Source organism: Eleutherodactylus coqui, chromosome 9 (assembly GCF_035609145.1).
Source record: "Eleutherodactylus coqui strain aEleCoq1 chromosome 9, aEleCoq1.hap1, whole genome shotgun sequence".
NCBI lineage: Eukaryota > Metazoa > Chordata > Amphibia > Anura > Eleutherodactylidae > Eleutherodactylus > Eleutherodactylus coqui.
Window position 1 is genome coordinate 41,227,079 of NC_089845.1, and position 27,392 is coordinate 41,254,470.

Below are 27,392 nucleotides of genomic sequence, written 5' to 3' on the forward strand. Positions count from 1 at the left end.
AGGTAACATGAAAGCTGTGCTGTGATTGGTTGTTATATATTATACTGCTGAGGTAACATGAAAGCTGCTCTGTGATTGGTTGTTATTCCTTATACTGCTGAGGTAACATGAAAGCTGCACTGTGATTGGTTGTTATATATTATACCGCTAAGGTAACATGAAAGCTGCACTGTGATTGGTTGTTATATGTTAAACCGCTGAGGTAACATGAAAGCTGCGCTGTGATTGGTTGTTATATATCATACTGCTGAGGTAACATGAAAGCTGCTCTGTGATTGGTTGTTATTAGAGATGAGCGAACGTACTCGGTAAGGGCGATTTCGCAATCGAGCACCGTGATTTTCGAGTACTTCACTACTCGGGTGAAAAGTACTCGGGGGCGCTGTGGGTGAGCGGGGGGTTGCAGAGGGGAGTGGGGGGGAGGAGAGGGAGAGAGAGCTCCCACCTGTTCCGCGCTGCTACCCCCCGCTCCACCACACCACGCCCCCGAGTACTTTTCACCCGAGTAGTGAAGTACTCGGAAATCGCGGTGCTCGATTGCGAAATCGGCCTTACCGAGTACGTTCGCTCATCTCTAGTTGTTATATATTATACCGCTGAGGTAACATGAAAGCTGCGCTGTGATTGGTTGTTATATATTATACCGCTGAGGTAACATGAAAGCTGCGCTGTGATTGGTTGTTATTTCTTATACTGCTGAGGTAACATGAAAGCTGCGCTGTGATTGGTTGTTATATATTATACTGCTGAGGTAACATGAAAGCTGCGCTGTGATTGGTTGTTATATATTATACTGCTGAGGTAACATGAAAGCTGCGCTGTGATTGGTTGTTATATATTATACTGCTGAGGTAACATGAAAGCTGCGCTGTGATTGGTTGTTATATATTATACTGCTGAGGTAACATGAAAGCTGCGCTGTGATTGGTGAAATAACTTTGAAAGCCCAATTTTTAATAACCAATCCCTGCACTTATAGCACCCTGCAACACACAGGTATATGACGAGTCCACAGCCGGGTACAGAAATGGTGGAAGCTCTCATGGAAAAACACTGGTTGGAGAAAGCGCAGTAAATGCGGTAAGTCGCCTGAGGTAAGTGGGAGGTGATATAGCGGCAGACTGGAGGCACCAGGGGGCGTTCCTGCACTCATATATATAGATATAATTGTCATTAGTCCAGATGTGAGTGACAGTCCCCGCCATGACTGCCCGCCGCCCAGTCTCCTCCCCACTCAGCAGGACGTGGGAACAGTCTGGAACTCTGCATACAGCCCGCTTCCGATGCGGGCAGGTCATGTGACCATGACGTCACCAAGGTCCTTGCAGATAGTTGGAACGAGCGACTGTCATCGCGACTGGCTGTTTTTTGTCCAATGTACGGTCGCCGGCATCACGTGATCGTGACGTCGCAAGGTCCTGCACCCATTAGGCAGGAAGCGTCCACTGCCTGTTATTTACATTGTAGCTTGTGAGTATTTGTGGGGTCCGTCTGCTGGCCATGTCCCGGGTGCGGCAGCCCCCCCTAGTGACCGGCATCTCCCCGAAGGAGGGCACGTCCTGGACGAAGGTCACCATCCGAGGGGAGAACCTGGGCAGCGGCCCCTCTGATCTCATAGGTAGGTGGGAGCCCCGAGCATCCTCCTCATTGCTGGGCTCGTTCACACCATCACATTTGCGCTGCGTATTACGTGTGCAGACTTCTGGCTGGTAACATGCAGGGACTACAAGCCGCAGTTTTCACTGGTTCCTTCGCTGACGCCATTTTTTCACGCGATTCGCGATCTTATCAGAGAATGCGCCGCAAAACCCACTGAAATCAATAGCTGCGCAAAAACGTTCGTGACGGACGCAGAGAGCCGCGGATTCACTGCGCACAAAATCAGAGGCATCTTATGCATATTTTTTTGTGTCCGCACAGAAACCCCCCCCCCCGGAGCGCGATATTCTCGTACGCCCATCGTGGTTGCGCAAACGCTCACCATTTTTGTGCCCCGCTGGCCGCTTCTGCCTGAGATCACACGGATGGCCCTCAGCTGCCGTGTTTACCGTGGTTGTTACCGCGCCCCATCATTGTGACGGGGGATGAGGTCCGTTAGGTAGTGCGGTAAAATAGCGCAGGCAGCGCTGGAAAATTGTGGTGTTAGAAAACGCTGCGTCCGAGCGCGGGTCTGCGAGGCGTCCGGGAAATCGTTGTCCTGCGGTTTGAACGCAGCGGTAAAAAGCGCCCGTGTGGGAGTGGCCTAACGGAGCAGCGCTGCGATACCCGGGAGATGGCGGACGGAGGTTTGTGTCCGTCTCCGCGGTTTGCTCGCTCTTGTACGGTATCTGCGGGGAGATAAGCTTCTGAAAATAGTCTGGATAAAAAAAGCCTCTCGTTTTATGTCTGCAGCTCCGGTGCACACGGATGGTCTCCATGGTTACCAGCTCATCCTGTGTGTTCTCTGCACTTGCTGCTGCCGAGTCTAGTTACGCATGAACGGTTTTTTCCCCCCGGACCGTTAAAACTTTGCGCAATAGTGCAGGAGTTTGAAGAAGAAAAAAAACCGCAGGCAGATTTGTCCTGTCCGCTCCGTCCTGCCCGTAGCGTTAACGCGCAAGAATCCCGATAGTGAAAACGAACCCACTGAGATCACCGCGCCCCGCTGTGTAAGCCCTCAGTCTGAGAAAATCGGACCGTTATCGCACTCGTTACGCCTGTGATTTTTTTCTGCAATTGCAATGGGTTTTTTTTTAAAAAAAGCCTCGCATCTGGCGCGCAATTTTCACATGCATGGAAAAAAAACCGTGTTATTGCAAGACTCCTATTGCATAATATCGTACGGGATTGAAATCACATGTCGTGATTTTTTTTGTTTATTTTATCCCCTCCCCCATCCCGCTTGAACACATCGGAAATAATAGACAATTCTTGGAACAGGATCACCAAAAAAAAAAAAACACGCTGCGACTTTTTTTCTTTTTTATCTAATGCGACCGGGGCGAGCAAAAAATCACGTATGTAAATCAATCCGTAAAAACCTATTAGTTGTTTTCCGGTACGCGTTCCGTCCGTATGACAATTAGATGGAAGCGGTTGGTGTAAACGCACCCTTGCGGTGCCTTTCGGCCGGCGTCACATGATCATGTCTGCAGGGTTTTGATTTCACTTGGTTTCACATAAGCATATTTTATGCGCACATTTCGCTCACAAAAAAAAACCGCCGCGCTCCGCGGACCTGAGATTGGTTTGTATAAAAACAGAAAGCTTTTTTTTTTTTTTTCTTGGTTCGTGTGTTTTCTCTCCCTCCCTCTGTCCCCCCTCCCAAAAAATTTGCCATTGACGCGCACGCTGCGGCAGGGAGGGGGCAAAACAGGCACGTCACAGCAAGGAGGAGCCAAAAACTGGGGCGGGGTGGAACTCAGCGGGATGCTCGTCATTGAGAGATTAAAAATCTACTTTAGGCAACCGAGTACATTTACCTGAGGTGTGTCCACACCGGTCATCTGTCCACAACACTGGCAGTTGGCGCTCATGCTGATCGCGGCTGTTAACCCTGACAGGGGTATTTAAATGCCCCCTGCCCCGTTCTGCCATTGCAGATTTCCTATAAAGCCACACCTGTAGCGACTGACCATCAGATCGCAGTATAATCTAATACTACCGTATGAGTTTAAAAAAACTTTATTAAAAAAAAAAAAAGATAAACATTCAAATATTCCCCCCCCTCCCCTTACCCATATTTATGGGTCATTCCATGGCAACTGGCCTAATTTCGGAGAGGGTCCCTGCTTGACCTCCTTCAATTTTGCTGACATTTTTACAGAATGTTCCTCCACCACCTATATGAAGTTCTGCTCAGTTTCAGCTTGGTGTATAGCTTGGTTGAGGCACTAGAGCCATTTGCATAAAAGTCCCTCTTCCCTTGAAGGTCGTTTCGCAAAAATATCCAAGATTGTGTTGCCACTGATCTTGATCTAAGCGAGCTAATTCACTGAAACTTGGTGCACGCGGTCAACTTTTTGTGTAGCAGCCAAAAATGTTACAGGAGGGCTCCCTAAGCATTGGTTTGGTGGCTAATAAGGCCCAGAAGTGGCTGCTAAATGTTGTCACGACAAAATTGTTCACAAATTTAGGAACTTATAACTTATTAACCCCTCAAGGACCAGGCACTGTAAATTTACGGTGCCTGGTTTCAAGCTTTAAGCCCAGCTGTATGTAAAATTACGGCGGCGCTTTAAGCCTCCTTCCTCTGTAATCAATCAGAGGTAGGAACGGGTTGTCAGCTGTTAGTGACAGCTGATGACCCGGAGGAGAAGGCAGGAGGGTGTTTTAACCGTTTCTGCCTTTTCCTTCTCCGAGTACACAGTGCTCAATGAGCGCTGTGTACTCAAAAGTGGAAGGGTTTCTTCCACTACGGGAGCCGGGGGGTCATGTGACCGCCTGGGTTCCCTACTACAGCAGAGCTGCAGGGTCATACAAGACCCTGATCACCTCTGCCAGTGACTTATGGCACTACAGGGGATGCTTCCCCTGTAACTGGAGCTTCTATGGATGCCCCAGCTACAGTGGGAAAATGTCAAATAAAAAAACAACATGTGAACGTCCCCCAGAGGTCTTATATGACGTCATGGGGGACATAGATAGTAAAAAACATAATTACATAAATAAGTAAAACAAAATAACAGAATAAAACAACAATATATACATAAGGAAGAAAATAACCCAAAATCGTCGCCGTATGCGCCCTGTAAACCAAAACCATACATACTATATATCAAAACGTCCGAAACAAATAGAGGAACCCATTCCCATACTTTATTATAGTGTGAATATACTACATTAAAAAAAACTATAAATGTAAAAAAAAAAAAATCATTGTTTTAGCTTTTTACCCCCAATAAAACAAAAAAAATGGGGGGAAAAAAGTCAGTGAAAAAGATATACAACTCCCCCTATGTGTTCTGGGAAAAAAATGCAGCAAAAGTAATTTTGGTAGCTGAAGGGAAAAAAAAATGGGGCAGTAAAACCGCCACATGGGTAAAATCCCTAAAGTGTCTGAACCTTAAGGGGTTAACAAATAGCTGAAAAAAGCTGGAATGTGGACAGTGAGAACCACAAGTGCCGACCAATGCACTGGCACAGCGGCGTCTGCTCTGCTTCATACTGACTGTTTTATCCTCGCTGAAATTGGTTTAAAAAAAAAAAAAAAAAAAGTCATTTTTGCAAATGTTACCCTTTTTTTTTTTTTTCATGGTCATTGAAAAAGTCCACTAGCCATGTTGTTCTGCTTTGTGCCACTAGAAATAGCCGGTTCTACTCTGTCTGTTCCTGTTGTTTATGTTGGTGTCTTTCCACTTTCTTGTCTAAAGACCTGATAATTGCCATTATGGCTTCTGAGAGATGGGATTTTCGACCAATCATTGTAGGAATACTGGAAGGTATCTGCTCTGGACGCTGGCCAATAAACTAACTGGCCGGCCCACGAGGAGGCATGACGTTTATCAAGGCTTCACGGTCTCACACATGTTTCCAATGCACCGCCGGTCACCATAAACACAGGCTACGTACTGCCTGGGTGACGGTCTGCCACTGGCACTACTAGAGAGCCAATCAGTGAATGCACTTCAGTAATACCAGTCATATGCCCATGCTTGGGCAACCTGAGGGATCACTTGTATACCAAAATGATGTGACTGAGCAAAAAAGGATCCTGTGGATGTAAACAACCTAACAGGGGTCAGAGGAGGATGCCAAGAATCGTTCTGATGAACAGCTGGTGCACGGTGTAGCCAGATACAACGCTGGTGCTCCAGGTAACCTGCCTGAATGCTCCCTAGTACGGATGGGCTATAACGGCAGACCAGTATGAATGCCATGACTGTCACAAGAAACTGAAAGGCGAAACTCCAGGGGGCAAAAATGGGGCAAAAACTGCATACCCTGGTCAGACGAATCCAGATCTCTCTTGCACCACGCTGATGGGAGGTCAGAGTTGGGTGCACGCAGTCGAAGACCCCTTCCTGTCCGCTTGTCAGATGTTGTCAGTGTGATAGACATGATAATTAGTCAGTGTAAAATGTCTATTGATTTGTACTAAACTAGATGTATTACGCAGCTGTAGTGACTTGAACTCTTAGAGGCTAATGACTGCATGATTTCATTATACTAATTGCTGGACAATGGCATGGTGAAAGATGTGTGTTATAATGTTAGCTATATATATATTCCACAAGCAGCCTCTGAGAGTTAAAAGTCTTAGTACTACATGTATACCTGTATTCAATACTGAGTGTTTCCCCAGTCCTTTCCCATCCCCCACACAGAAACTTCTCCAACAAAGAGATACTTTCAGTTTCAGTTTTGACCACATGTTGTTAAGACAAAGGCTCCTACGTAAGAGAGGTGGGGAGAGGGGGAGGCGGGGAATTCTATATAACCCAGCAAATAAGAATATATATATGTTACTGATGTAATCTGTTAAACGCCCATAAAGGGCAGGTGTTATGTCTTTCAATAAAAGAGGCTGTCTGGACGTTCCTGCCCAGAGAGCCATTTTGGACATGAGACTGATAACTTGTGTCTGATCTGGTCGAGGATGTGTGCACACTATACAATTTGGAAGCTACAGAATACCCCGAAACCTGCTGGAGGAAAATATGATCCAGTACAGTCAGGACCTCCATTTCAGGATCTTCCTGTCCGCAGGGGCCGATATTCCTGTAGAACGATTCCAACGATTGAATCTAAGTCACAATCAATCCCTGCTGTTAGGAAGGACAGAGGAGGCCCAGCGTGCTGGGAGATGGGGGGACTCTAATAAAGCCGCTGCTTTCATGGAAAAGACACTTTCACTCAAATACGATGTATCTACACAGACACTTTTCTTTTTTTTTTTTTTTTCCTAAACCCCTTTAGGACGCGGCCTTTTTTTTTTTTTTTTTTTTTTAATTTAATCTTTTTTTTTTTTTTTCATTGTTTGTTGTCCCTTGCCACTTAAGAAAAAAATCATCATAAGGGCTTATTCAGACGACCGTATATCTGCCGCGTGTACACACCGGCCGATATACGGCGTTCTTCTCTGCAGGGGGAAGAGGCTTGAAAAGCCAGGAGCAGTGCTCTGAGCTCCTGCCCCCTCTCTGCCTCCTCTCCACCCCCCTGCACTATTTGCAATGAGGGGAGGCGGGACAGGGGCGGGGCTAATTCCTAGAACTAATGCCATAGCATTACATTATACCACAATCTGCAATGGCAGCCCTGCGAGTTTTCAGAAGGCCCCTAGCTGCCACGGCACCCCACAATTGACCCCCGAACTCCGATCGGGGTATTTAAATATCGTGGTCAGAATTTGCAGCGACATTTAAAAGGTTAACAGCTGCAATCAGCGCTGATGCTGATAGCAGCTGTTGCAGGCGGGTGTCTGCTGTAAGAAACAGCCGGCACCTGCATTTTATGGGGCGACCTCCGATTCCCTTCTGTACAAACTTTGATCCCCATGATGCAAACATAAGCCCTGGAGTGTTAATGAGTTAACGAGAATGTCACTATCTTTTTGCAGCTCATGAATATCCACCACACTGAGAGCAGCATAAGGTAAGTGCCGATCACACTGATTACAGTGATATGTCTGCTGTGTGGATCTGTGCAGGAGTTTTGGAGAAACTTGCATTTTATTAGTAGCAGCCAGAAACAGAACTAGTCCTGCATATTCATGAGCTGCAGCTAGCCACACCCACCCCACCGGCCAATGATTGGCAGCTCTGTCTATGTACAGTAATAATCATTGGCTGGAGGGTGGGGTGGGTGGAGCTAGCCTGCCGCTCATGAATATCCAGGACTACTTTTAGTAGTCCTCTGATGTGCTGCTACTGATAAAATGCAAGTTTCACCAAAACTTCTGCACAGATCCAGACAGCAGACCGATCACAGTCATCAGTGTAACGGACACTAATGATGCGGCCCACAGAGGGGGAAAGATGGTCACACCGTCTCTTTAAATATTCCATGCATTTTTATTTTCTTTTTGTACGATTTTTAACTTTTTTTGCCTGCGAGGTGTTTTCCCCCGTTGACTTTAGAGACTCCCCTCTGAGTAGTTGCAGTGGGAATGCCTGAGAGACCACATGTAAGTAATTAGCTCCCCATTGTAATGTAACCAGAAGCAGGAAGATGGCTGTAGTAGTGGTCCCTGGCAGGATGACACCCACTTCCTTCTGCTAACAGTCCCAGTCCAGAACAAGTCTAGGATTCCTCGTTTGGCCGGTGCGTATGACTCAACTCTTTCCAAGGGTCCTTCCAGTAATACCCCGCAGTTCTTGCCAGCCATGAACCTTACACTACACATGTGCATTGTCTTAACAGAAAATTAAAGCAATGATCTCTCATCAGGCGGCAGGAAAGAGGTAATCTGACAATTACAGTAATAACAAGGTAACTGACACAAGCTTTCACTTATTACCAGTACATAGTGTCGGGTTCCCACTTATGGAGGCTTGTTGAAATCATCCTACGGGAAGTCTTAGGTACTTGCAACCTGAGTCTGTCATACCTAAAGCACATTTAGCTCGTTTGGTCATTAATCTGTCATTTGCAAACGAGAGGTGTGGTCAGAAATGTGGGCATACTGAATGCCAATGATCGCTGAGCTGAAGGTCCAGGAATAGAACATCCATAGAGGTATCTGCTTGGGAACCTACAGTCAATGGAAGGTCATTTAGAACAGGGTGTCAGACTAATATTCACAGAGGGCCTCATCCCGGGCTTATGGATGGTTTCAAATGGCTGATTGTAAGACTGTTTAGTAATAGTGGCCCCAGTAATAATAGCAACCCCAATAGTAATAGGGTTCACCATAGTGACCCCAATAGAAATAGGGTTCACCATAGTGGCCGCATCAATAATAGTGACCCCAATAGTAATGGGGTCCACCATAATGGTTCCAGTAATAGTGACCCCCATAGTGGCCCCAATAGTAATAGGGTCCACCATAGTGGCTCCAGTAATAAGTGACCCCTGTAGTAGTAGTGGCCCCAGGACAGTAGTAGACCCCCCCCCTCCCTCATAGGGGCCCTAGTAGTAGTAGTGACCCCCCATAGTGGCTCCAGTAATAATAGCGACCCCTGTAGTACCGTTTCCCCCGAAAATAAGACCGTGTCTTATATTAATTTTTGTTCAAAACGTGTTAACGTTTTACATGTATAGCTGCCTGGACACTATTTAAATTGACTTTTTAAATTAACTGTTAGCAGGGCTTAATTTTGGAGTAGGGCTTATATTTCAAGCATCCTCAAAGAGCCTGAAACAGGGTAGTAGTGGCCCCAGTAGAAGCAGTAGATACCCCCCCATAGGGGCCCTAGTAGTAGTAGTGACCCCCATAGTGGCCTCAGTAGTAGTGGTGACCCCTGTATTGGCCACAGTAGTAATAAATGATCTCTGTAGTTGAGTAGTAAGCGCAATTCCCCCCTCCCCCTATTGGCCTCTGGCCGGACAGCATCCCTACAGGCATTCCAATCATGCAGCCTGCAGTCCCAATCTGGCAGCAGCTTCTGCTGAGTCGGTGACCTCTTCCCTCAGTGTCTGCGCTGCATATAGGACGGCGCACACAGACATCAGTGGGAGAGAGTTCAGTGGTGACAGACCCTGCGCTGCCGCCGGCAGACTGGAGCTACAGGCTGGATGAGTGGAATTCGCCACAGGATACCGCAACGCCCGTGGACAGGGGGCCTTAGTGTGCTGCACGGTTGGCCAGCCACAAAATGAGGTGGCAGCCAGGATCTGCCTGTGGGCCTTGTTTTTGACTTGTGATGTAGAAGGTTGTACTCACGGCTTTGATGTGATACATTTACTACTTATCCTTGTTCAGGGCATCTTCCAGGGATCGTTACTCCACCAACATTACAGGAGAATCGGTGAACTTGATGGACTATTACATCTTTTATTCAACATTGCTATGTTATAATCTGTTGGAATGCAGTATAATGCAGTACTGTGGTATTGCATCATACTGTATGAGCAATGAAAGATTGTAAGTTCAAGCCCTATGGGGACTTAAAACTTTGTTTTTTCTTTTTACATTTTCTAATAAGTTTTTAAAGAGCACCTGCGATTTATTATTTTTAAATGCATCGAATCGATGATTCTAAGCATTTTTACAATAATCTAGCAGCCCATAATGTACATTTTTCTTAAAGGAAAAGCCCCTCTACTGCTTTGCAGCCTAATGCAGATGTGGCTGAGAAATCTGTTTTCACCTAGCTGCATAACAGTAGAGGGCGCTGCATCCAGATGTGTCTATGAGCCAGAATGGAGAAGCCGCACTGTAAGAGCAACCCCCTGCTTCTGTGAACTTGAGTCATCCATGTATTACAAGGACATTCTTCTAAATGGCTGACATATAATACTACATTTTTCTTGCAGGGTACATGTCTGGCTTGCCATGGCTTCCCTTAGCAGCACAATTGGCCAGTCTCAAGGCGATCGGCTAAACCCTGCAGCTGCCCATTTTGTTGATGAGTTGTTATGTCCACAGGACTCCCTTTTGCTCAGTGTTCTTCCTGATCACACGATTTTTGGTACACGAGAAAACCCCACAAGTTTGGCTGTTTTTCGAAAATCCTAGGACTGCAGCAATGCAGAGCCATCAGTACCAACCAATGAGCCAGCGAGCCGCCCGCCTTAACCTAAAACAAGCTTACCATCTCAGTAGAGTAACTTTTTCGTAGTTGCCGTCATTGGAGAATGTTTTACAGAATGTTAGATGTTTCAGGCATTGTGACTTCTGCAGATCATGCTGGGAGTTGCCGGCACGGCTAAAGTGTGCAGCTCTTGTAGAGGGAAAAAAGTGCTCCGATTAACTATTTTTGACATTTTCCATCTTTTTTGTTTTACAGGTTTAACCATCTGTGGACACAATTGTCTGCTAACAGCAGAGTGGATATCCGCCAGCAAGATAGTGTGCCGCGTGGGGCAAGACAAGAATGATAAGGGGGACATCATTGTTACTACAAAATCTGGAGGAAAAGGGACTTCCACTGTGTTTTTTAAGTTAGTCAAGCCGGACAAAATTGGTAATTTTATTTTTGTCTAAAAATTCCATATTTTCATTGCAATAATGTCCCATTTACACGAGATGTGGGGCAGATGATGCCTGCCGCTCGTCCCAGTGATGTTCGCTGCTCGGCTATTAAACAGGAGCGAGTCCACCAGGACTGACATGCCGCCGTTTTTTTCCTTTTCTTTCTTTATTTTGTTTCTGTTTCCTTACTGAAGATATTAGCATTGAGTGGGGATACTCTACTTTAGTTAGAGCTCCAGTATTATCTGCTCGGGTTATCTAGACCTAATTCAACCTTAGCTTATCCTTGCTTGCAACAAAATTTAAACGGCGCCATTCTTGATTAGGAACCATATTTATGGCCTTAAATGACCTAGGAGAGTAGATTTCTAGTCTAAATCCCTTCACTATTATTACTGAGGGATACTAGATACGTTATTTTCTGTAGACTTTGTCTTTTTGAAGCCACTATCCAGCTATATTATCGTTTGTTGGTATTTATCTATTACAGCCACTACCCGGGTCCACAATCTTTACTGGAATTACTCCATCTGAACCCCTGAGGAACCCACTTTTTGTGGGGGAAACGCGTAGGGTTTTTACCACTACTCAGGTTTTTTGTAATGTCGTCCTTAACCACTAGGAGGACACCTGAGCAACAACGTTAATTTCTTTATAAATCCCAGGAAAAAGATTAGATAATAGTTGAGGGCAAATTTTTGTCATTCCACCTGGCTGGTCTTTTCCTGGAATAAAGTGGCATTAAAGGGGTTGTCTCGCGAAATCAAGTGGGGTTCAGCACTTGTGTATGGCCATATTAATGCACTTTGTAATGTACATCGTGCATTAAATATGAGCCATACAGAAGTTATACACTTACCTGCTCCGTTGCTAGCGTCCCCGTCTCCATGGTTCCGTTTAAGTTCCGTGTCTTCTTGCTTTTTTAGACGCGCTTGCGCTGTGCGGTCTTCTCCCTTCGGCTCCGCTCGGCAGCATCGGCGTTTTGGCTCCGCCCCTTGTACGCGTCATCGCGTAGCTCCGCCCCATGACGTGTGCCGGTTCCAGCCTCCTGATTGGTCCACACCCACGTATAATAAGTGGCATCGATCAGCATATATATATTTTTTCTGATCCGTCCTCCTCTTATACGATCTATGTATCTGTGTCTGTTCTTCTTTTTTAAGTATTGTGAATAAAAGGTATATTTTAAATGTATTAGTTTGAGGGTCCACGCAGTAAGTTTTGCTAATTTTTCTCCCTGGACTGATACTGCCTTTGTGAAACTCTTGTGCCAGAACTTGTAGGAGAGACAGTGGGACTCCTGGTTACCTTGTCCGGGTTGTAGTAGTTGCCAGTTTTCTCAGTATCCGTATGTGAAGCTGCCGACAGCTCGGTGTAGACGGGATAAGCAGGACTCATTGTGTCTGCAAGGAGTCCTGTCAAGGTTGTCTCTGCTTTTTACTGGTAACTCCAGGCTGAAATCCTGTAATGCTTTCTATCCCAGAGCCTCGCTTGTCTCCGTCTGCCATATCCTGCTCACGTGGGGGGAGCAGAAATCTCCTGGCGGGTTTGCTTTAAATTGCGCAGCGAGAACCATTACTGTTTAACCATTTGTAATTGATGGTGCAAGCGTAAGACTTCCGGATTTTGCATTTGCTGTAGATCCTGTAGTGAATGTCTTATACCTTATGGTACGCATTGGCACATTGTACTTTATGCGCGCACAAGTCATCTGCAGTTGTGCGCGCAAAAAAAAAAACACGCCTGAAATGGCTGATTAGTTTTAATGAGTTCAAAATGTGTTCGTTCTTCTGCAAATATACAGGAAAAGAAAGCATGCTGCATTTTTATTTTTGCGCAATAGCAATGCACACGCCAAATACGTTCGCGTGACTCCGTCCTAAGGCCGCCTGCAGACGAGTGGGTCGGATCCGGCAGCAAGAATTCTCGCCGCGGGACCCGACCCGAGAGCCTGCAGGGACGAGCGCGTACTCTCCCGCGCCTGGCGGCCCCAGCTCCTTCATGTGCCGGCTGCCGCGCAGCCAGGTGCATGCGCAGACCGGAGCCGGCGGCCGGGTGAGTGCGTGCCCCGCACAAAAATAGGACATGTCGCGGCCGTCTGCATAGGAGTGCGTATTGTAATGCACTCCTATGCAAACTTTCAGTGGCGGAAATCCCGCGGGAAATACCGCCGCGGGATTTCCGCCCATGTGCAGGCGGCCTAAGACATTACAGCTGCTGTGAATGACCAGTGCTGACCATTCAGATCCGTGTCTTAGGCCCAATGGCCATGGGCAAATGTGATTTGCGGGAGATCCACAGATCAAGCTGTAAATATTGAAGCCGAGGCGTCCGCAAATGGGTTAAAAGCACGTGAGTTCGATTTGCGGACCTTTTTTGTCCAGAAAGCAAATCGCAGCATGCTCCAGTATTCTGCGGATCCTGCAGGGACGGCTTCCATTGAAGTCAACGGAAGCTGTCCGATTCGCTGCACACTACAGAAGTGCGCAAATCCACGGGAAAGCGGGAGATTTAAAACAGTGCAAACTGTACTGCATATGTCTGACGGCGAGCCATTAGGACCATGCGCAGTACAGCGACCCCGGAAGGGAAGGAATCCGTGCGTGCCGTGGACATGAGGCCTTAGACTACTGATTGATACTAATGTACAGTGTCAGGTGGTGCGGCCATCTTTGTTTCTCCAGCCCGGAGGTCGCTTCCCCGTGACTCCGAGCGCCTACATCAAACTTCAAAGCATATTTATTCTGAAATGCTGCAGCGTTTCAAGATAAAACCTACGCGGGCGCAGTGCACGTATCTGCCCGTGTTAGGGTGCCCGGGTTTGGGCAGCATGAGTCTGCTGACGGGTTCCCTCGACCTGTAGCACACAATACAAGTGATTACAGGATTGTTTTCTATCATAAGGATCGTGTGTTCTAAAGAAGAGGGTAGAACTGTAAGGTTCTGGAAGCCACCCCCAGGAGGCGACAGAGTTTAGAAAGGCTTAGACATATTTCTCGAGAGACTCCGTACATGGGATTACTGTTATTAACCCCTTAATGACACGGCCTATTTTGGCGTTGAGGACCAAGTGATTTTTGGTATTTTTCCATCTCCATTTTTCAAAAGCCATGACTTTTTTATTTTTCCGTCGACGCGGCCGTATAAGGGCTTGTTTTTTGTGTGGCGAACTGTAGTTTTTATCGGTGCCACTTTTGGGTACATAGACTATATCGTAAAACTTTTATTATTTTTTTATGATAACAGGGAGAGAAAACCCATCAATTCTGCCATAGATTTTATTACATTTTTTTACAGCGTTAATCATGCAGCATAAATGACACACTAAATTTTTTCTGCGGGTCGGTACGGTTACCACGATACCAAAATTCTTATTTATTTTTTTAGGTTTTTACACTTTTTTGCAATAAAAACCCTTTTTTGTGGAAATCTTTTTTTTTTTTTTTCTCTATAGCTGCATTCAAAGTCCTGAAACGTTTTTTTTTTTCTATGTACGGAGCTCCGATGCCCCCCCCCCCCCCCGCTGTTGCAGCGGGATGCCAGCTGTGACTGACAGCCGGCTCCCGCTGCGGGATAGTGCGAGGTCAGTCATGATCTCGCGCTATCCCGATGACGTACCGGTACGTCATTTTGCGCGAAGTACTCGCCTCCCATGACGTACCGGTACGTCATGGAGCGGGAAGGGGTTAAAGGTAAATTCTCACGGGGCGGAAATACTGCAGAACTTCTGCATGCAAAACGGAGTCAAAATTAGCAAAATCGCATCAACTGACCTGCAGCTAAGCGCTCGTTAGAGGTTGCCGGGGTGCGCTGACAGCACAAGCACTGCGAGGTGAGGGGCGTGCTGTATTTTCTGAAATCTGCTGCGGGTGTGCAGGTGACATCTAATCCAATCGTGCGGATTTGGGAACTTTTTTGGATGCGGAAATATTGCGGAATTTGCAGCTGAATTTTCTGCCGCGTGTGAACATACCCTAAAGGGTCCTGTTTGCATCATTTCTGCTGCGCCGCTCCAACCTGAGTTACTTCACTTCCAGTTGAGAGCTGTCCGCGCATGCACAGTGCTGCTCCACGTGTAAATAGCTGAGCGCCCACCCCTACCGATTCTGAGCGGAATGTTCTCGGGTTCAGTGAGGATCACCGCCGTTGGACCCCCACTGATCTAACCGTTTTCACCCATGCAGTTGATGGGTGAGAACTTGGTAAAACGATCCCTTACTACAATATTCCTTTGACCCTTTCCAATCCACTGTCTGACCTCTGAAGACATTATGATTTTAAGGCTGTACAGCTCCGATGTCGGAAGACGCCCGTTGGGGTTCTCTTACTGTATATTGCCAGCCTCTCTGCTGTCTGAGCCTATCCAACGTGTCACCTCATGCAGTACTGGCTTTAGCCAGCAGATAGCACCATTGTATAATGGCAGAAAAAGAGTAAGCCCCCTAGGAAAGCCAGGATATAAATTGGATTGGAAAGGGTTAATAGCCGTAATTCTGCTCTTTATAATACAAAACAAGGCAAAAATGTCAGCTTACCGGACTCCCCCTTTAACAGTGCAGAGTGTTGGTCCAGGGGTCTGTCTGAAGCCACATGTCCTCACCGCAGCAAATAGGTCTATAGCGTCTATCTTTCTCCTAATCACCTGGAGGTTGTAATATACTTGCAGACCAGGAGATTGATAGGTAGTGGTTTGGAGGGGGGGGGGGGGGGGGGATGTTTAGATTATTTTCAACTTTTAGTAAGTTTTGTCTTCTTATGTAAGTAGTTCTAATACGCTAATCAGTAATTGGGAACTTGGTGTAATACCAGGCCGGGCTACTGCAGTGGGAATGAAGTTGTCTGCTTCCTGCAGAACGACTGAACAACTGACTGGTGGGGAACCCGGACAACAGATCCGCACTGTTCTACTATTTATGGCCTATCCTGAACATAGGTCATCAGTAGTTTACAGCTGGACAACCCCTTTAATTTTTCAGCACAAACACTGCTCTAAAATTGCAGTTCCTCTACCACAAGCACCCAGAATAAAGTCACCATTAATCGGCTTCTGTAAGCCGACTGCACGCGGACGGATTTGCATTGCAGAATCTGGAGCTGGCATCCGCCTCTGGACTCCGCAGTGAATACCGGCCATAGCATGCTATGGAAAAGCGGTGCAGAATCTGACCAAAATGTACCTATACATGTTGCATGATTTTCCACTTTTCTGTTGTAGGTATTTTAGATCAGTCAGCCGTATGGGTAGAAGAATTGAATTATTATGACTTGCGCACAGACCGAAATAAAGGGATATCTCCCCTGTCTCAAAGACCCGCTAATCCTTTGGGTATTGATATAGAAAGGTAAGAGTTCCCTTACATAACGGATGTTAGAAATAATTGTGGTCATATTTGCCTTTAGAACTCATATGTTTGCTTGGAGAGCTGTTTTATGACCTTTGCCACTAGGGGTCTCCCTCTCAGCTCCTTTGCAATCCACTGCCTGTGTTTAGGTATTGAGCTTCTGTAGTACCTGGGACATTTTCTTAGCTTTGGGGCAGGGTCTTTCTTTACAGGCTGTTCCCATGTACTCACAAATGGACAGGTCTGCAGACACTGTGTAAACAATCTCCACATTCTCTGCCTCTTCTACTGTTACAGAACTTGTATGTGCACATTTACTAATCATTTGGTGAGAATGTCTCCGAATTCCCAACTTCTACAACATTTCTAGTACAACCTAAAATAGCAGAGGGGTGAACATTCAGGTACCCACTCCATGCTGTTTAGACGAGAAACAGTGCAATACAGCATAGGAGATGAGGGAAAGGAAGTACAGGACAGTGAACTACTGGCAGAATGGTAGGCTTGTGACACACCCTCTCCTGAAGGTCGACTGCAAATAGCAGGGCAGTAGACAAATAGGGAAGAAAGTCAGAACTTAGACATGAAATGGGGTGCAAAAAAGCAGCAAATGAGCGGGTAAGAAGTCAGTCACATTTTAGAAAACTTGTTTAAAACTCAGGTACACTTTACCTGTTTATAGGTTCTCACGATATTGCCGTCTGTGAAGGTAGATGGGACCTCATTTGCCCAGGGATATACTGCTGACCTGTAAGTTAGTAGCTTTCTTCCCTGAATCGCATCCAGGTTTTACTACGGGCTCATAAAATAAATGGTCTAGGAGTGAAGCACTGGTATCAAGTAATCCTCTAGACGGCAAGAAGAAGCCCTGTTGATGCGGAGGACTTGGAATCTGACCATCCACCTGGTATTTTCATCTAGATATGTCATGTATGTAACAAATGACCCACTTGTTGACATCTATCATGCGGAGTCCTGGCTACACGCCTCGTCTTTGTGTCCTCCTGGTTGTATCTCTCCAGAGCGATGACATCACGTGTTACAGGTCCTTCACCTAGACAAGAGGCCGACCTCACTGGACCACTTTCCTGACACCTCTGATGCAAACACTTGTGTTTAACATCAGGGTGTGACTATTTGCAGGTTGTGAAGTGTTTTTCCTTCAGTTTAGGTTTCTCTTACATGCCTGAAGGTAAATTGGTGAAATTGTCGCGATGTAACTGGTGTTCATTTTAACCCTTTGACTGCTAGCCATTTTTTCAGGTTTTTTTTACTTTATTTTTTTTTCACTCCCTCCTCTCAAGCTGTAACTTTTTTTTTTTATTTTTTCCGTCGACCTAGCCGTATAAGGGCTTGTTTATTGCAGGATGGGTATTTTTATTAATGTTAATTGCGCCATATAATGTATGAAAACATTTTTAGAAATGTTTAAGTGGATGAAATAGAAAAAAACAATTGTGCCATTTTTCTGGGGTGGTGTGTGTGGTAATTTCTTCTTTTTTTTTTTTTAATGTGTTTTGTGGCTTTTTATGATGCAGTTAAAGTGACATGTTCACTTCATTCTACGGGTCAGAACCATTATGACTATACTGTTTGTTTATACCGTATATACCGGTGTATAAGACTACTTTTGAACCCCGAAAAATCTGCTCTGATGTCGGGGGTCGTCTTATACGCCGGTAATACAAAAAAAAAAAGTGTCAAAAAAAAAATCATTACTCACCCCCCCCCGGCGTTCTGTCGCGCTCCGGCAGGCTGTCGCTCCTTCCTGGTCCCCGGCAGAGCATTGCTTTCTGAATGCGGGGCTTGAAATCCCCACCTCCAGAAAGCTAATACACACGCCGTCAGCCAGTTACAGCCATTCAATGACATCATTGAATGGCTGTGATTGGCTGAAGGCGCACGTGTGTTAGCAATCACACCCATTCAATGATGTCATTGAATAGTGTGATTGGCTGAAGCCACGTGTGTTTTAGCCAATCACAGCCATTCAATGATGCCATTGAATGGCTGTAACTGGCTGACGGCGTGTGTATTAGCTTTCTGGAGGCGGGGATTTCAAGCCCCGCATTCAGAAAGCAATGCTCTGCCGGGGACCAGATGGGAGCGATAGCCTGCCGGAGCGCGACAGAACGCCGGGGGAGGTGAGTAATGATTTTTTTTTTAAAGTTGGGGGGTCGCCTTATACGCCCCGTCGCCTTATACGCCAGTATATACGGTAGTTGTTTTTTTTTATGTTTTACTGCTTTCAAAAAAATAAACCCTTTTTTTTTTTTTTTTTTTTTTTTTTTATAAATAAAAAAAAATGCTTTTTGTCCTCGTGTTCAGAGCCCCATAACTTTAGTTTTCCATCAGTGGGAATTCAATTTCTGTTGACCATTTTTGCATTGTCTTTTTTCCCCCCCTTTTTTGGACAGTGTTCACCATGTGAGATAATGCAATACTTAGATAGTTGGGCCTTTTTTTGGACACGGCGATACCAATTTATATTTCTTTTTTTTTTTTTTTTTTGTGGAAAAAGGTGGGTTTTTGAATTTTTCATATTAAAGTTTTTTTTCCTATTTTAAAATATGTTAACTTTAATCTTGCATATATTTAATCCCTTAGGAGACTTGAATTTGCAAGTGTTTCATTGCTTCTACAAGCTGCAATACTTCATTATTGCAGTATATTGTATTTGTAACATTCACATATTAAAACCTGCCAGAGGAGTTGGCGGTCTAGCTAGCCACTCGCCGCGGACCCCTTGTGACTCATAGGCGCGCTCTCAGTCAGGTGTAACGAGTCTCGGGAACTCCTATGATTAGTCCAGCACAAAGACATTTTGTAATTCCCTTCCTTTTTGCGTTTTTCAAACTTCTCAATGCCAGTAACTCTGAAGGACATAGTAGACCCTGCTTGTTGAGAACCGGCGTGCCGCATTGGAAATATTCCTATTGCCGAGTCTGCTAATAGGATTAAGGTTTGTAATACTCCCTTTCTGAATCTTCTTGATGTATATCCAACATAGGATGATGGGCATGCTTCACAGGGGATCTTATAGATAATGTAAAGGTTTTGCTAACAGATGAATCGGGGAAGATATGTGAAGAGTTAAAATAACTGTTTTGCAAGCATTCCCCCGCATCTAATATAACTAGAGATTCGGGGGGGGGGGGGGGGGGGGAGTGGCGGGTGACAGCGGGGAGGAACGGAGGGGAGATCTCTCTCCCCCCCCCCCCCCCCTCCCCACCGCAACTCACCTGTCACCCGCGCCGGCCCCCGAATCCTTAGAGACGAGCGGGGAGATACTCGACTAAGGCACTACTCGCTCGAGTAATGTGCCTTAGCGAGTATACTCGCTCATCTCTAAATATAACCCGTCACACTGCAACCAAATATTACCACGGGGGTTTTCTGGTGTATACTTGACTGTGAGATAATCCTCCCAGTGTAGGAGAACATCTATAGACCACGTCGCATCCTTTGGACAATTTCACACACCGTATTGTCCTCATACAGCACTATGTAAATATATCTGGACGAGGATGTTAATGCAATAAAACACATTGCTATATTCCAAACCCAATGCAGGACAGGGCTTGACCCCAGCATCTCTAGGCCTATTCATCACAAGATCTGTTTGTGCTCTATTGGAAGTGATACGGTTGGCCCCTGTAGGCATCTGCCAGCGGTACCCTCTGTTTCTCAAGTGGTCACTGATTTTACCAATTTCTTGCATATACATATATCCAAATCACTAGAATTACATTCACTATCTATTCTCCAGCGGGTTTTATCCTAATAGTGTGCTTTGGGTGCCAACTGGTGTTATTAAATATGGTACTACCTTCCAAAATGTTGCTGTCTGATTGATATGTCCATCAATACCCACCAATGTTAGATCAAGAAAATGAATTGTGGTGGACTCAAAATGATATATGAATGAAATGACAGCTGTGACAACCATAGACGCCCCACAATCACATCATGAGAGGCTGATGGTGGGGGTGACCCCCTCTGGCTGACGGCTTGTATGCTGCAGGCAGGATCGACAGTCAAATACCTGGGATCGGGTGCTTTAAACAGCCAGCACCCACCGGGCGTGCAGCAGGCTTTATACCCAACCCACACCTTTGTAATGTACGTGTATATAAAAGAGAGGAAGGGGTTAAAGCATTTTAATTGCCAGTGCCATGTACATATGAGAACTGGGGATTAAATGCATTACATGTCAGGAACAACCAACCCTTACCGACAAATGGATAAAGAGAGAGAGGAGGCCCTGCCTGCAAGGGCTAACTGTCTACAGTAAGTGGAAAGGAGCCAATGGGTGGGGTGCTCTTGTTGTAGCAACATCACATCCTGTCCTGACCATGCAAGGAACAGAAAGTGTAATAGGAGCGCAGCGCTTCCATTGGTTCCAATGGGAGTGATGGCAGTGCTTCCACTTCCTCCTCTGACCAGCCAGCCGGTCAATCAGCTGAAATGGATGGGGGGTCCCGAGTGGCAGACCCCGTCTATCAACTATTGATGACCTATCCCGAGGATACAATGTGGTTTGTTGTGTTAACTTTGGTGTATAGGCTTTAAACAAAAAAAGCCCATAGGTGCCCCCCTTTCAAAATGCATTGTAAAGTAATTAAAAGTGTAAATATCACAGCACACTGATATCCCATTGTGTTAAGAGTCAAGCAAAAGACTTCAGCCCCATTTACAGGGGACAATTATCGCTCAAAATTCACTCAAACGATGTCTTTTGAGCGATAATTGTTTGTAAATGCTACCATCATTTGCTTTTCGTCCGAACGATGATTTTCTGTTGAGTTTAAAATCCATCGTTTGCCTGTGCAGCTGATAGCAGGGACCACAAGCTGTGATTCTCCATGGGCGCATTTGATAACCTTGTTTTCAGCTGCAGCCCTGTGGCAGAACAAAGGAGCTTATGCAGATAACAGACCACCTGCTGTTATCTGCATACAGCAAAGGGAAGCTCATTTACATGCAAATAAAGCTAATAAGCATCTAATGGACATTAGTGTCCATTAGCAGCTTATGCAAAATGCTCACTCAAATGGTCATTCTCCCTATCTGTGAACGAATTTTGAGCGGTCATCTTTTGAAAACAGTGAATCTTTTTTTGTGTATCTACACTTGCATCGATCAGTGAAAGCCCATTGACTCCATTCACTGCATATCACACGGCCGTACAAAGCATGAGTTTTAAGGGTTCACTTTCACTTTAGAGGAAAAATCGGAATAAAATTATGCAAATTAATTGCATATTTACTCAACTAATGAGTAGATTTAAAAGAAAAGTGCTGTAAATGCGTATAGATTCCTCTAAGTCCTATTGGCTTATGGACCTACTTGTGCGCCACTCGCTATACTGCCGGTTTATGGATGGCCGTTCCAAATCTGCCATTTCCATGCTGGTTTACCGATGACCTCTTGTTCTTGTACCTGCATCCGTTTTACATTTTGAGGGAAAGCACCGCGTCTCTAATATTTTCGGCGTTCTGATCCGGCCGCTCGGTAATTGCGGTCCGTGTAAATAAATTCTAGGGCCGACATTAAAATCTCATCTTGTGCACATTACTGATTGAACACTTGGCACACCCATCATTTCAAATCACCTCCTCCTTCCAAGACGTGACTCGGATTACCCTGGTCGTATTTAGAACTTACATTGTATACATAAAGCAAACTCTTAATCCCTTTTTGATTTTGCTTACACTGAGCTGAATGGGAGCGAAGTCAGAAAATCTGTTTCCTTCTCTTTCACTTTGAAACTGATGAACAGAAATAGTTTAAAGAACCGTGTGGTTTCTCCCCAACGAGGGCGAGCGAAATCAAATCCACAGATATTCTTCTGATGAATGTCTTAAAGTGAAAGCCAAGGAAACGCCCTGCGTGAAGGTAAAGGAGCCTGTAGTCCTTTCAGGGGGAATGTTTATGTAATGTGTCCCAAAACTGACTGATAGGAAATCCATTGGGAATGCAGGACAGTGCATTTGTAGACTAGCTGGGTGGCCCGAAGTCTGGGGATCTCGGCTTTAGCTCTCCCTGGTGCAGTGCGCCGCCGCGTTTTATTGTTTTAATTTGTCCACATGCTGCTTTTTTTTTTTTTTTCTTCATTTTTAGACAGTCTGCGCGACTGTGAAAGCGGCTGCGATGCTCTGACGGCTCAGCAATAACGGAGATAACGGAGGTTTACATATATTGATATTAATTTGCTTCATATGTTAAAAACTTTATAAAGTTATTTCTTCAGTTTTTGTCGTGTTTTTTATTTTTTTTAATTTTTTTTCTGGAATTCTATAATTTTATTATTTTTTATTTATTTTTTTAATAAAGTCACAAATTGAATTGTTTGCTGTCAGACTGAGGATCCCATCAATTTATACTTTTTTTAATTTTTTTTTTGCATTTCTATAGTTCTAAAGCATTAGTGACGTCTTGCAGTATGGTAATCCAATCTTAAGTATCCCTATTTTTGCACAGTCCCTTAAATTAGGTCAATAAGAATACTGAAGCCGCCTTCACACAGCTAAGAAACGCCTGCGAGATTTCTGCATTGCGAGATGCAGAAATCTTGTGCAAATATGAACTTCATTCTTTTGCATGGAGTTGTATACACAAGTGAAGTTTTTCCGCATTGCGGTGCAGAAGAAGATTGCGGCACATTCTATCTGCGTTCCCCAGAATTTTTAATGGGACCTTTTTATTGCATCCCCCGACTCTCGCTCACCGTGCGGGGCGAGGTTTCCCATTGAAATCTATAGTAAACTCTTACAATGCTCTGTCACACGAGAGGATATGAATGCCACAGATGCGATGGAGTTCTGCCTGAAAATCTTCTTGCATCCACAGGTAAATCGCGTGATACGCGGCCAAGTTTCTCGGACTGATATCGCGCTCGCCCGTGTGGGGATAGCCTTCCGAGAACAAAAAGTTGTATGGGGTGGTGTCAATCTGGAAAAGGTGTATGATAACATTTATATATACTTTTCAAGAACCCTTCTTAACGTACCGATATTGTCCTGACGGCCCCTTCTGTTTGGAGCCTCCGTTAGTCAAATGAAGAACGAACAGCAGTTTCATTCTGGAAAATGTCGCCATAACGGTAATCGAATAGACCCCATTATACCCAGTTGGGCCCATTCGGTGCTGTTTGATTCCTATATAAGACAGATCAATTCGACCACGTTCTCATAACGGAGCGGAAGAATGAAAACCACAGCGCCAATGTGAACGAGCCCATAATCTGGGGCCGTATTATTTTGTTTTGTGGCCTTTTTGGAGTTGTTTTTTGACAATTTTATCAAATTTAACAATTCAGAGGTTTTTTTGGTGCAAGAAAATAATAAAGCACAGTTAACCATTATTACTAGAGATGAGCGAGCACCAAAATGCTTTATTCGAGTCGAGCTTTTTGTAAAATTCGAGAGCTCTAGTCGAGTAACGAACCCAGTTGACTACAATGGGAGACTCGAGCATTTTTGTATGTGGGACGCCGGGTGCCGAGCTTTTTTTTTTTCTTCTTGGTTTGTCTCTGCCTGCCAAAACATTTTGCCATTGACACGCATAGCGGGGAGAGGCCAAAACAGGCACGTCACAGCGGGGAGCCAAAAACGGAGGCGGGGTCGAACACGGCGTGATGCTTGTTCGAGTAACGAACACCATCAAGTATGCTAATACTCGAACGAGCATCAAGCTCCACAGAGTATGTTCGCTCAACTCTAATTATTACCGATAATGTGCCAGAAAGAAAAAGTTGTATGTGGAGCTTGATCCGTGCAGGTCAGTGTATTTATCAGCACCCGGTCATGGGAAGGTTAAGAGTAGCAGATCCCCACTTGGACATATCTAGCTCATGGATATATAAAATAAAAAGAAAAGAAAGGGGGAAAAAAAGTCCCTCGAGCTGCACTGTTCTTGACGTCAAAAGTGACGGCACCCCCGAAAGAAGTGATTGGAGTCTTGTTTATAAAATGCCGATAAAGAGCTTCTCAAGTACGGGATGTGACCCTGGCTGACATCGTAGGTCGGCCTGTGGAAAACATTTACATATTTACTTTTTGGTTTCCTAAAATCTAGTTGAGCATGGCAGATGGGCGGCCATGTTTTATCGCACACCAGTTGCGTTCTTCCTTTATTTTCGCATCCTTTTGTTCATCAGACTATACTCGACTATTGTCTTTTATTTTCTTCTATGTGCGCTCGAGCAGCTGCGCCTCACCACTGCAGACCCCGCGCACATGTTTTATTTTTTCTACTGCCAAATTTACGGAGATGCAGCCGCTCAGATCCAAAGCGATGCTCTCGCTCCTCTGTGGTCAGAACTCAAAGCAATGTTTGTTGTTGTGTGTGCTGCATCGGGTCAATACCAGAGATCAGACCCCGTAATAAAGAATGAATTCTGAAAAGTTAAGTAGGTTCCAAGTCCTTTTTCAGCCACCCACTTATTGTCCAAAGTAGATCTTCCCACGGCCCGGCGCTCTCCTGGTTCCTGGTAGGACACTGCCATCTGCTGGAGCATTTACAGAACTTGAGTCTTCATGACTCAAGCGTAGATCTGTTGGGCCGAGTCCCCATGCTGCTGACTATTAGAGTTCAGTTTTACACACATTTCACATTAGGCAGAACAATACGGAGACTTCATATATTACGTACACAGTACCTACCTAGACTATAAATGAGGGTGGCTTCACACCGGCACTCGGGGTTGCACTTTTATGCTCTGTTCGGGAAAGGGGAATCCACACCGGACCGACCCCATTGACTATAATGGGGTCTGTTTGGTTTCAGCCCAGCTGCTCGGTTTGTAGGCGGAAGAATAAGCGCTTTTTCTTTCGGGTATTTCCAGCCGGATCTATGGCAGAACCTCCGAGGGAAGGCTCCGGCACAGATGTGGAAGCGGCCTAAATCTTTTGTCCGTTCTGATTTTTGATTTGTTTGAAAGCTACTGCTCTCTAGAATATAGGAATGAAAGGGAATGTGTCTCAAACATTATTCCTAGTCTGTCACTTTCTGATCTGTAGAGAAAACTTTTCAGCAGTCCTCTCACTATCATCACAGGCAGGATTACACCGAAAGGTACATACTTCTTATATATAGTTATCACAGGATCCACCATTCATAAGAGGTATAAATGGTAACAATCTACTCCCCTCCCTGCACAATGACCCATGCACGGGTCACAGAGCATGTCTAGACCAGCCTCCCATACAAGTCAATGGGACCCCCTCTTGTCCATTGTGTGAATGGCCCATGCTGTAAAGTCTATCTCTAAATGCTGTTAACTGCAGTTGAGGAAAGATGGCCGCCCCCGTAGTCGTGTATAGACAATAGAATAAAACCATTCTACCATCGGAAAATAAAAACATTCGAAAATGTTTCTCTATGTGGTTTTAATTAGTATTAAAAAAAAATTATTATTATATTCCCTTTTAACTTGCATATGTGGAATATCTGACTATGTATGATAATGAGGGGGGAGTAGAGTTGAGGGGTACGGGTTCTTGGTACTAAATAGATGGAAGATTAGTTCTAATCTGAGCATCTCTCAACAGTATTTTTGAGAATTTCTGTTTTAAGCGACCTTCCGGCCCTGGAAAAATAAAGATGGCCGCACCGGCAAGACACCTGCTAGGATTAACCGGTGGTGACCATATGAGTAGTGCTGGCCGGTCAGAGCGGTATGCAGTGTTATAGACTCATGATGTATACTAATGCAGACTGTGCATTCGGCAGTCAGAGAAATGGTTCGGCCATCTTTGTTTCTCCAAAGGAGGGTCACTCTAACCCTAGAAAACCTTCAGCTGTAAGAAGTATTTGGTCTCCACTGGTTTTCAGTTTAAGGGGTGTTTCTGTTCACCTTGTATTAGAAGTTTAATAACTTTGCATAGTACAGTGGTTTTCTGGGAGTCAAATAGCGGCGGTACCGTTATTGTTAACACGGCGGCTGGTCTGCAGGGAGGGCTGCTTCTGCATTCAATTGAATGAGACTAAGCTGCAGTACCGGGCACAGCCACACTCGTAGGGACGGTGCCGTGTCTGATTAGTGGGCGCTTCAGCAGTTGAACCCCCTCAGTCAAAAATTCTGGCCTATTGAAAGGATAAACAGGAGTTTGAATATGTGATTATATGGTGAATGGAGAGCTGTCACATAACAGGGGTTTCTCGACCCCTTCAGTTACCTTCCGAATAGCAGGATTTAGAACTATGCCAAAGTCGATGCTAAAGTGTACTGCGCGATTCCAAAACGGTAAGATGAAATCGATGCAGAGTTTGTGGACAGACGCCCCTTTTTATATGCCTGCTATACCCGATTGTGGGCTTTTAGCATTGTCTATAGGACCAATAACGCCATCGCCGTACTTGGAGGTTCTGTGCATCTTCTAATTACAGACAGGTGCCAGCGGGTACAGAAGCAGTCGGAGCCGGAGATCACAGTTGGTGGTCGCCTGAACCTACGAGACATCTGTAGAGGAGGGGAGGACTCAAAGCACATCTGTGTCGGGGTTTCTGTTTTTCTGCTCCGTTATGTGAGCAGGAAAGGGGAATCCCTTGGCCGAACGGTTCTGTCTTCTGACGGGCCCGAACAGCGCCCATTGACTATAATGGGAACCGCTCTGCCTCATAGCAGCGTTGCGTACGCAATGTATTGTGTATAGACAGCGTCAAATACGCGAACCCATAGAGCACTATAGGCCTGTACAAGCATAGTATGTGGTGAAATAGAACATGCTACATAGTATCATAGTAACATACTGTGTTTCCCCGAAAATAAGACAGTGTCTTATATTAATTTTTGTTCAAAAAGGTTTAACTTTTTTACATGTATAGCTGCCTGGACACTATTTAAATTGATTTTTTTAAATTAACTGTTAGCAGGGCTTAATTTTGGAGTAGGGCTTATATTTCAAGCATCCTCAAAAAGCCTAAAAAATCATTTTACATCCTCAAAAATTCTGGAAAATCATGCTAGGTCTTATTTTCAGGGAAACAGGGTA

The 27,392-nt window shown here is 45.2% G+C and overlaps 1 protein-coding gene across 1 annotated transcript in view; it reads left to right on the forward strand.

Annotated features, from left to right (window-relative positions):
* The first annotated feature begins 1,408 nt into the window (after positions 1-1,408).
* Positions 1,409-27,392, forward strand: part of EXOC2 (exocyst complex component 2) — a 168,571-nt gene continuing 142,587 nt past the window's right edge. The window contains exons 1-3 of the mRNA XM_066579268.1: positions 1,409-1,618; positions 10,869-11,045; positions 16,269-16,395. Of these exons, the coding sequence (XP_066435365.1) occupies positions 1,501-1,618; positions 10,869-11,045; positions 16,269-16,395 (422 nt within the window). The 5' untranslated portion in view covers positions 1,409-1,500. The remainder of the gene's footprint in view (positions 1,619-10,868; positions 11,046-16,268; positions 16,396-27,392) is intronic.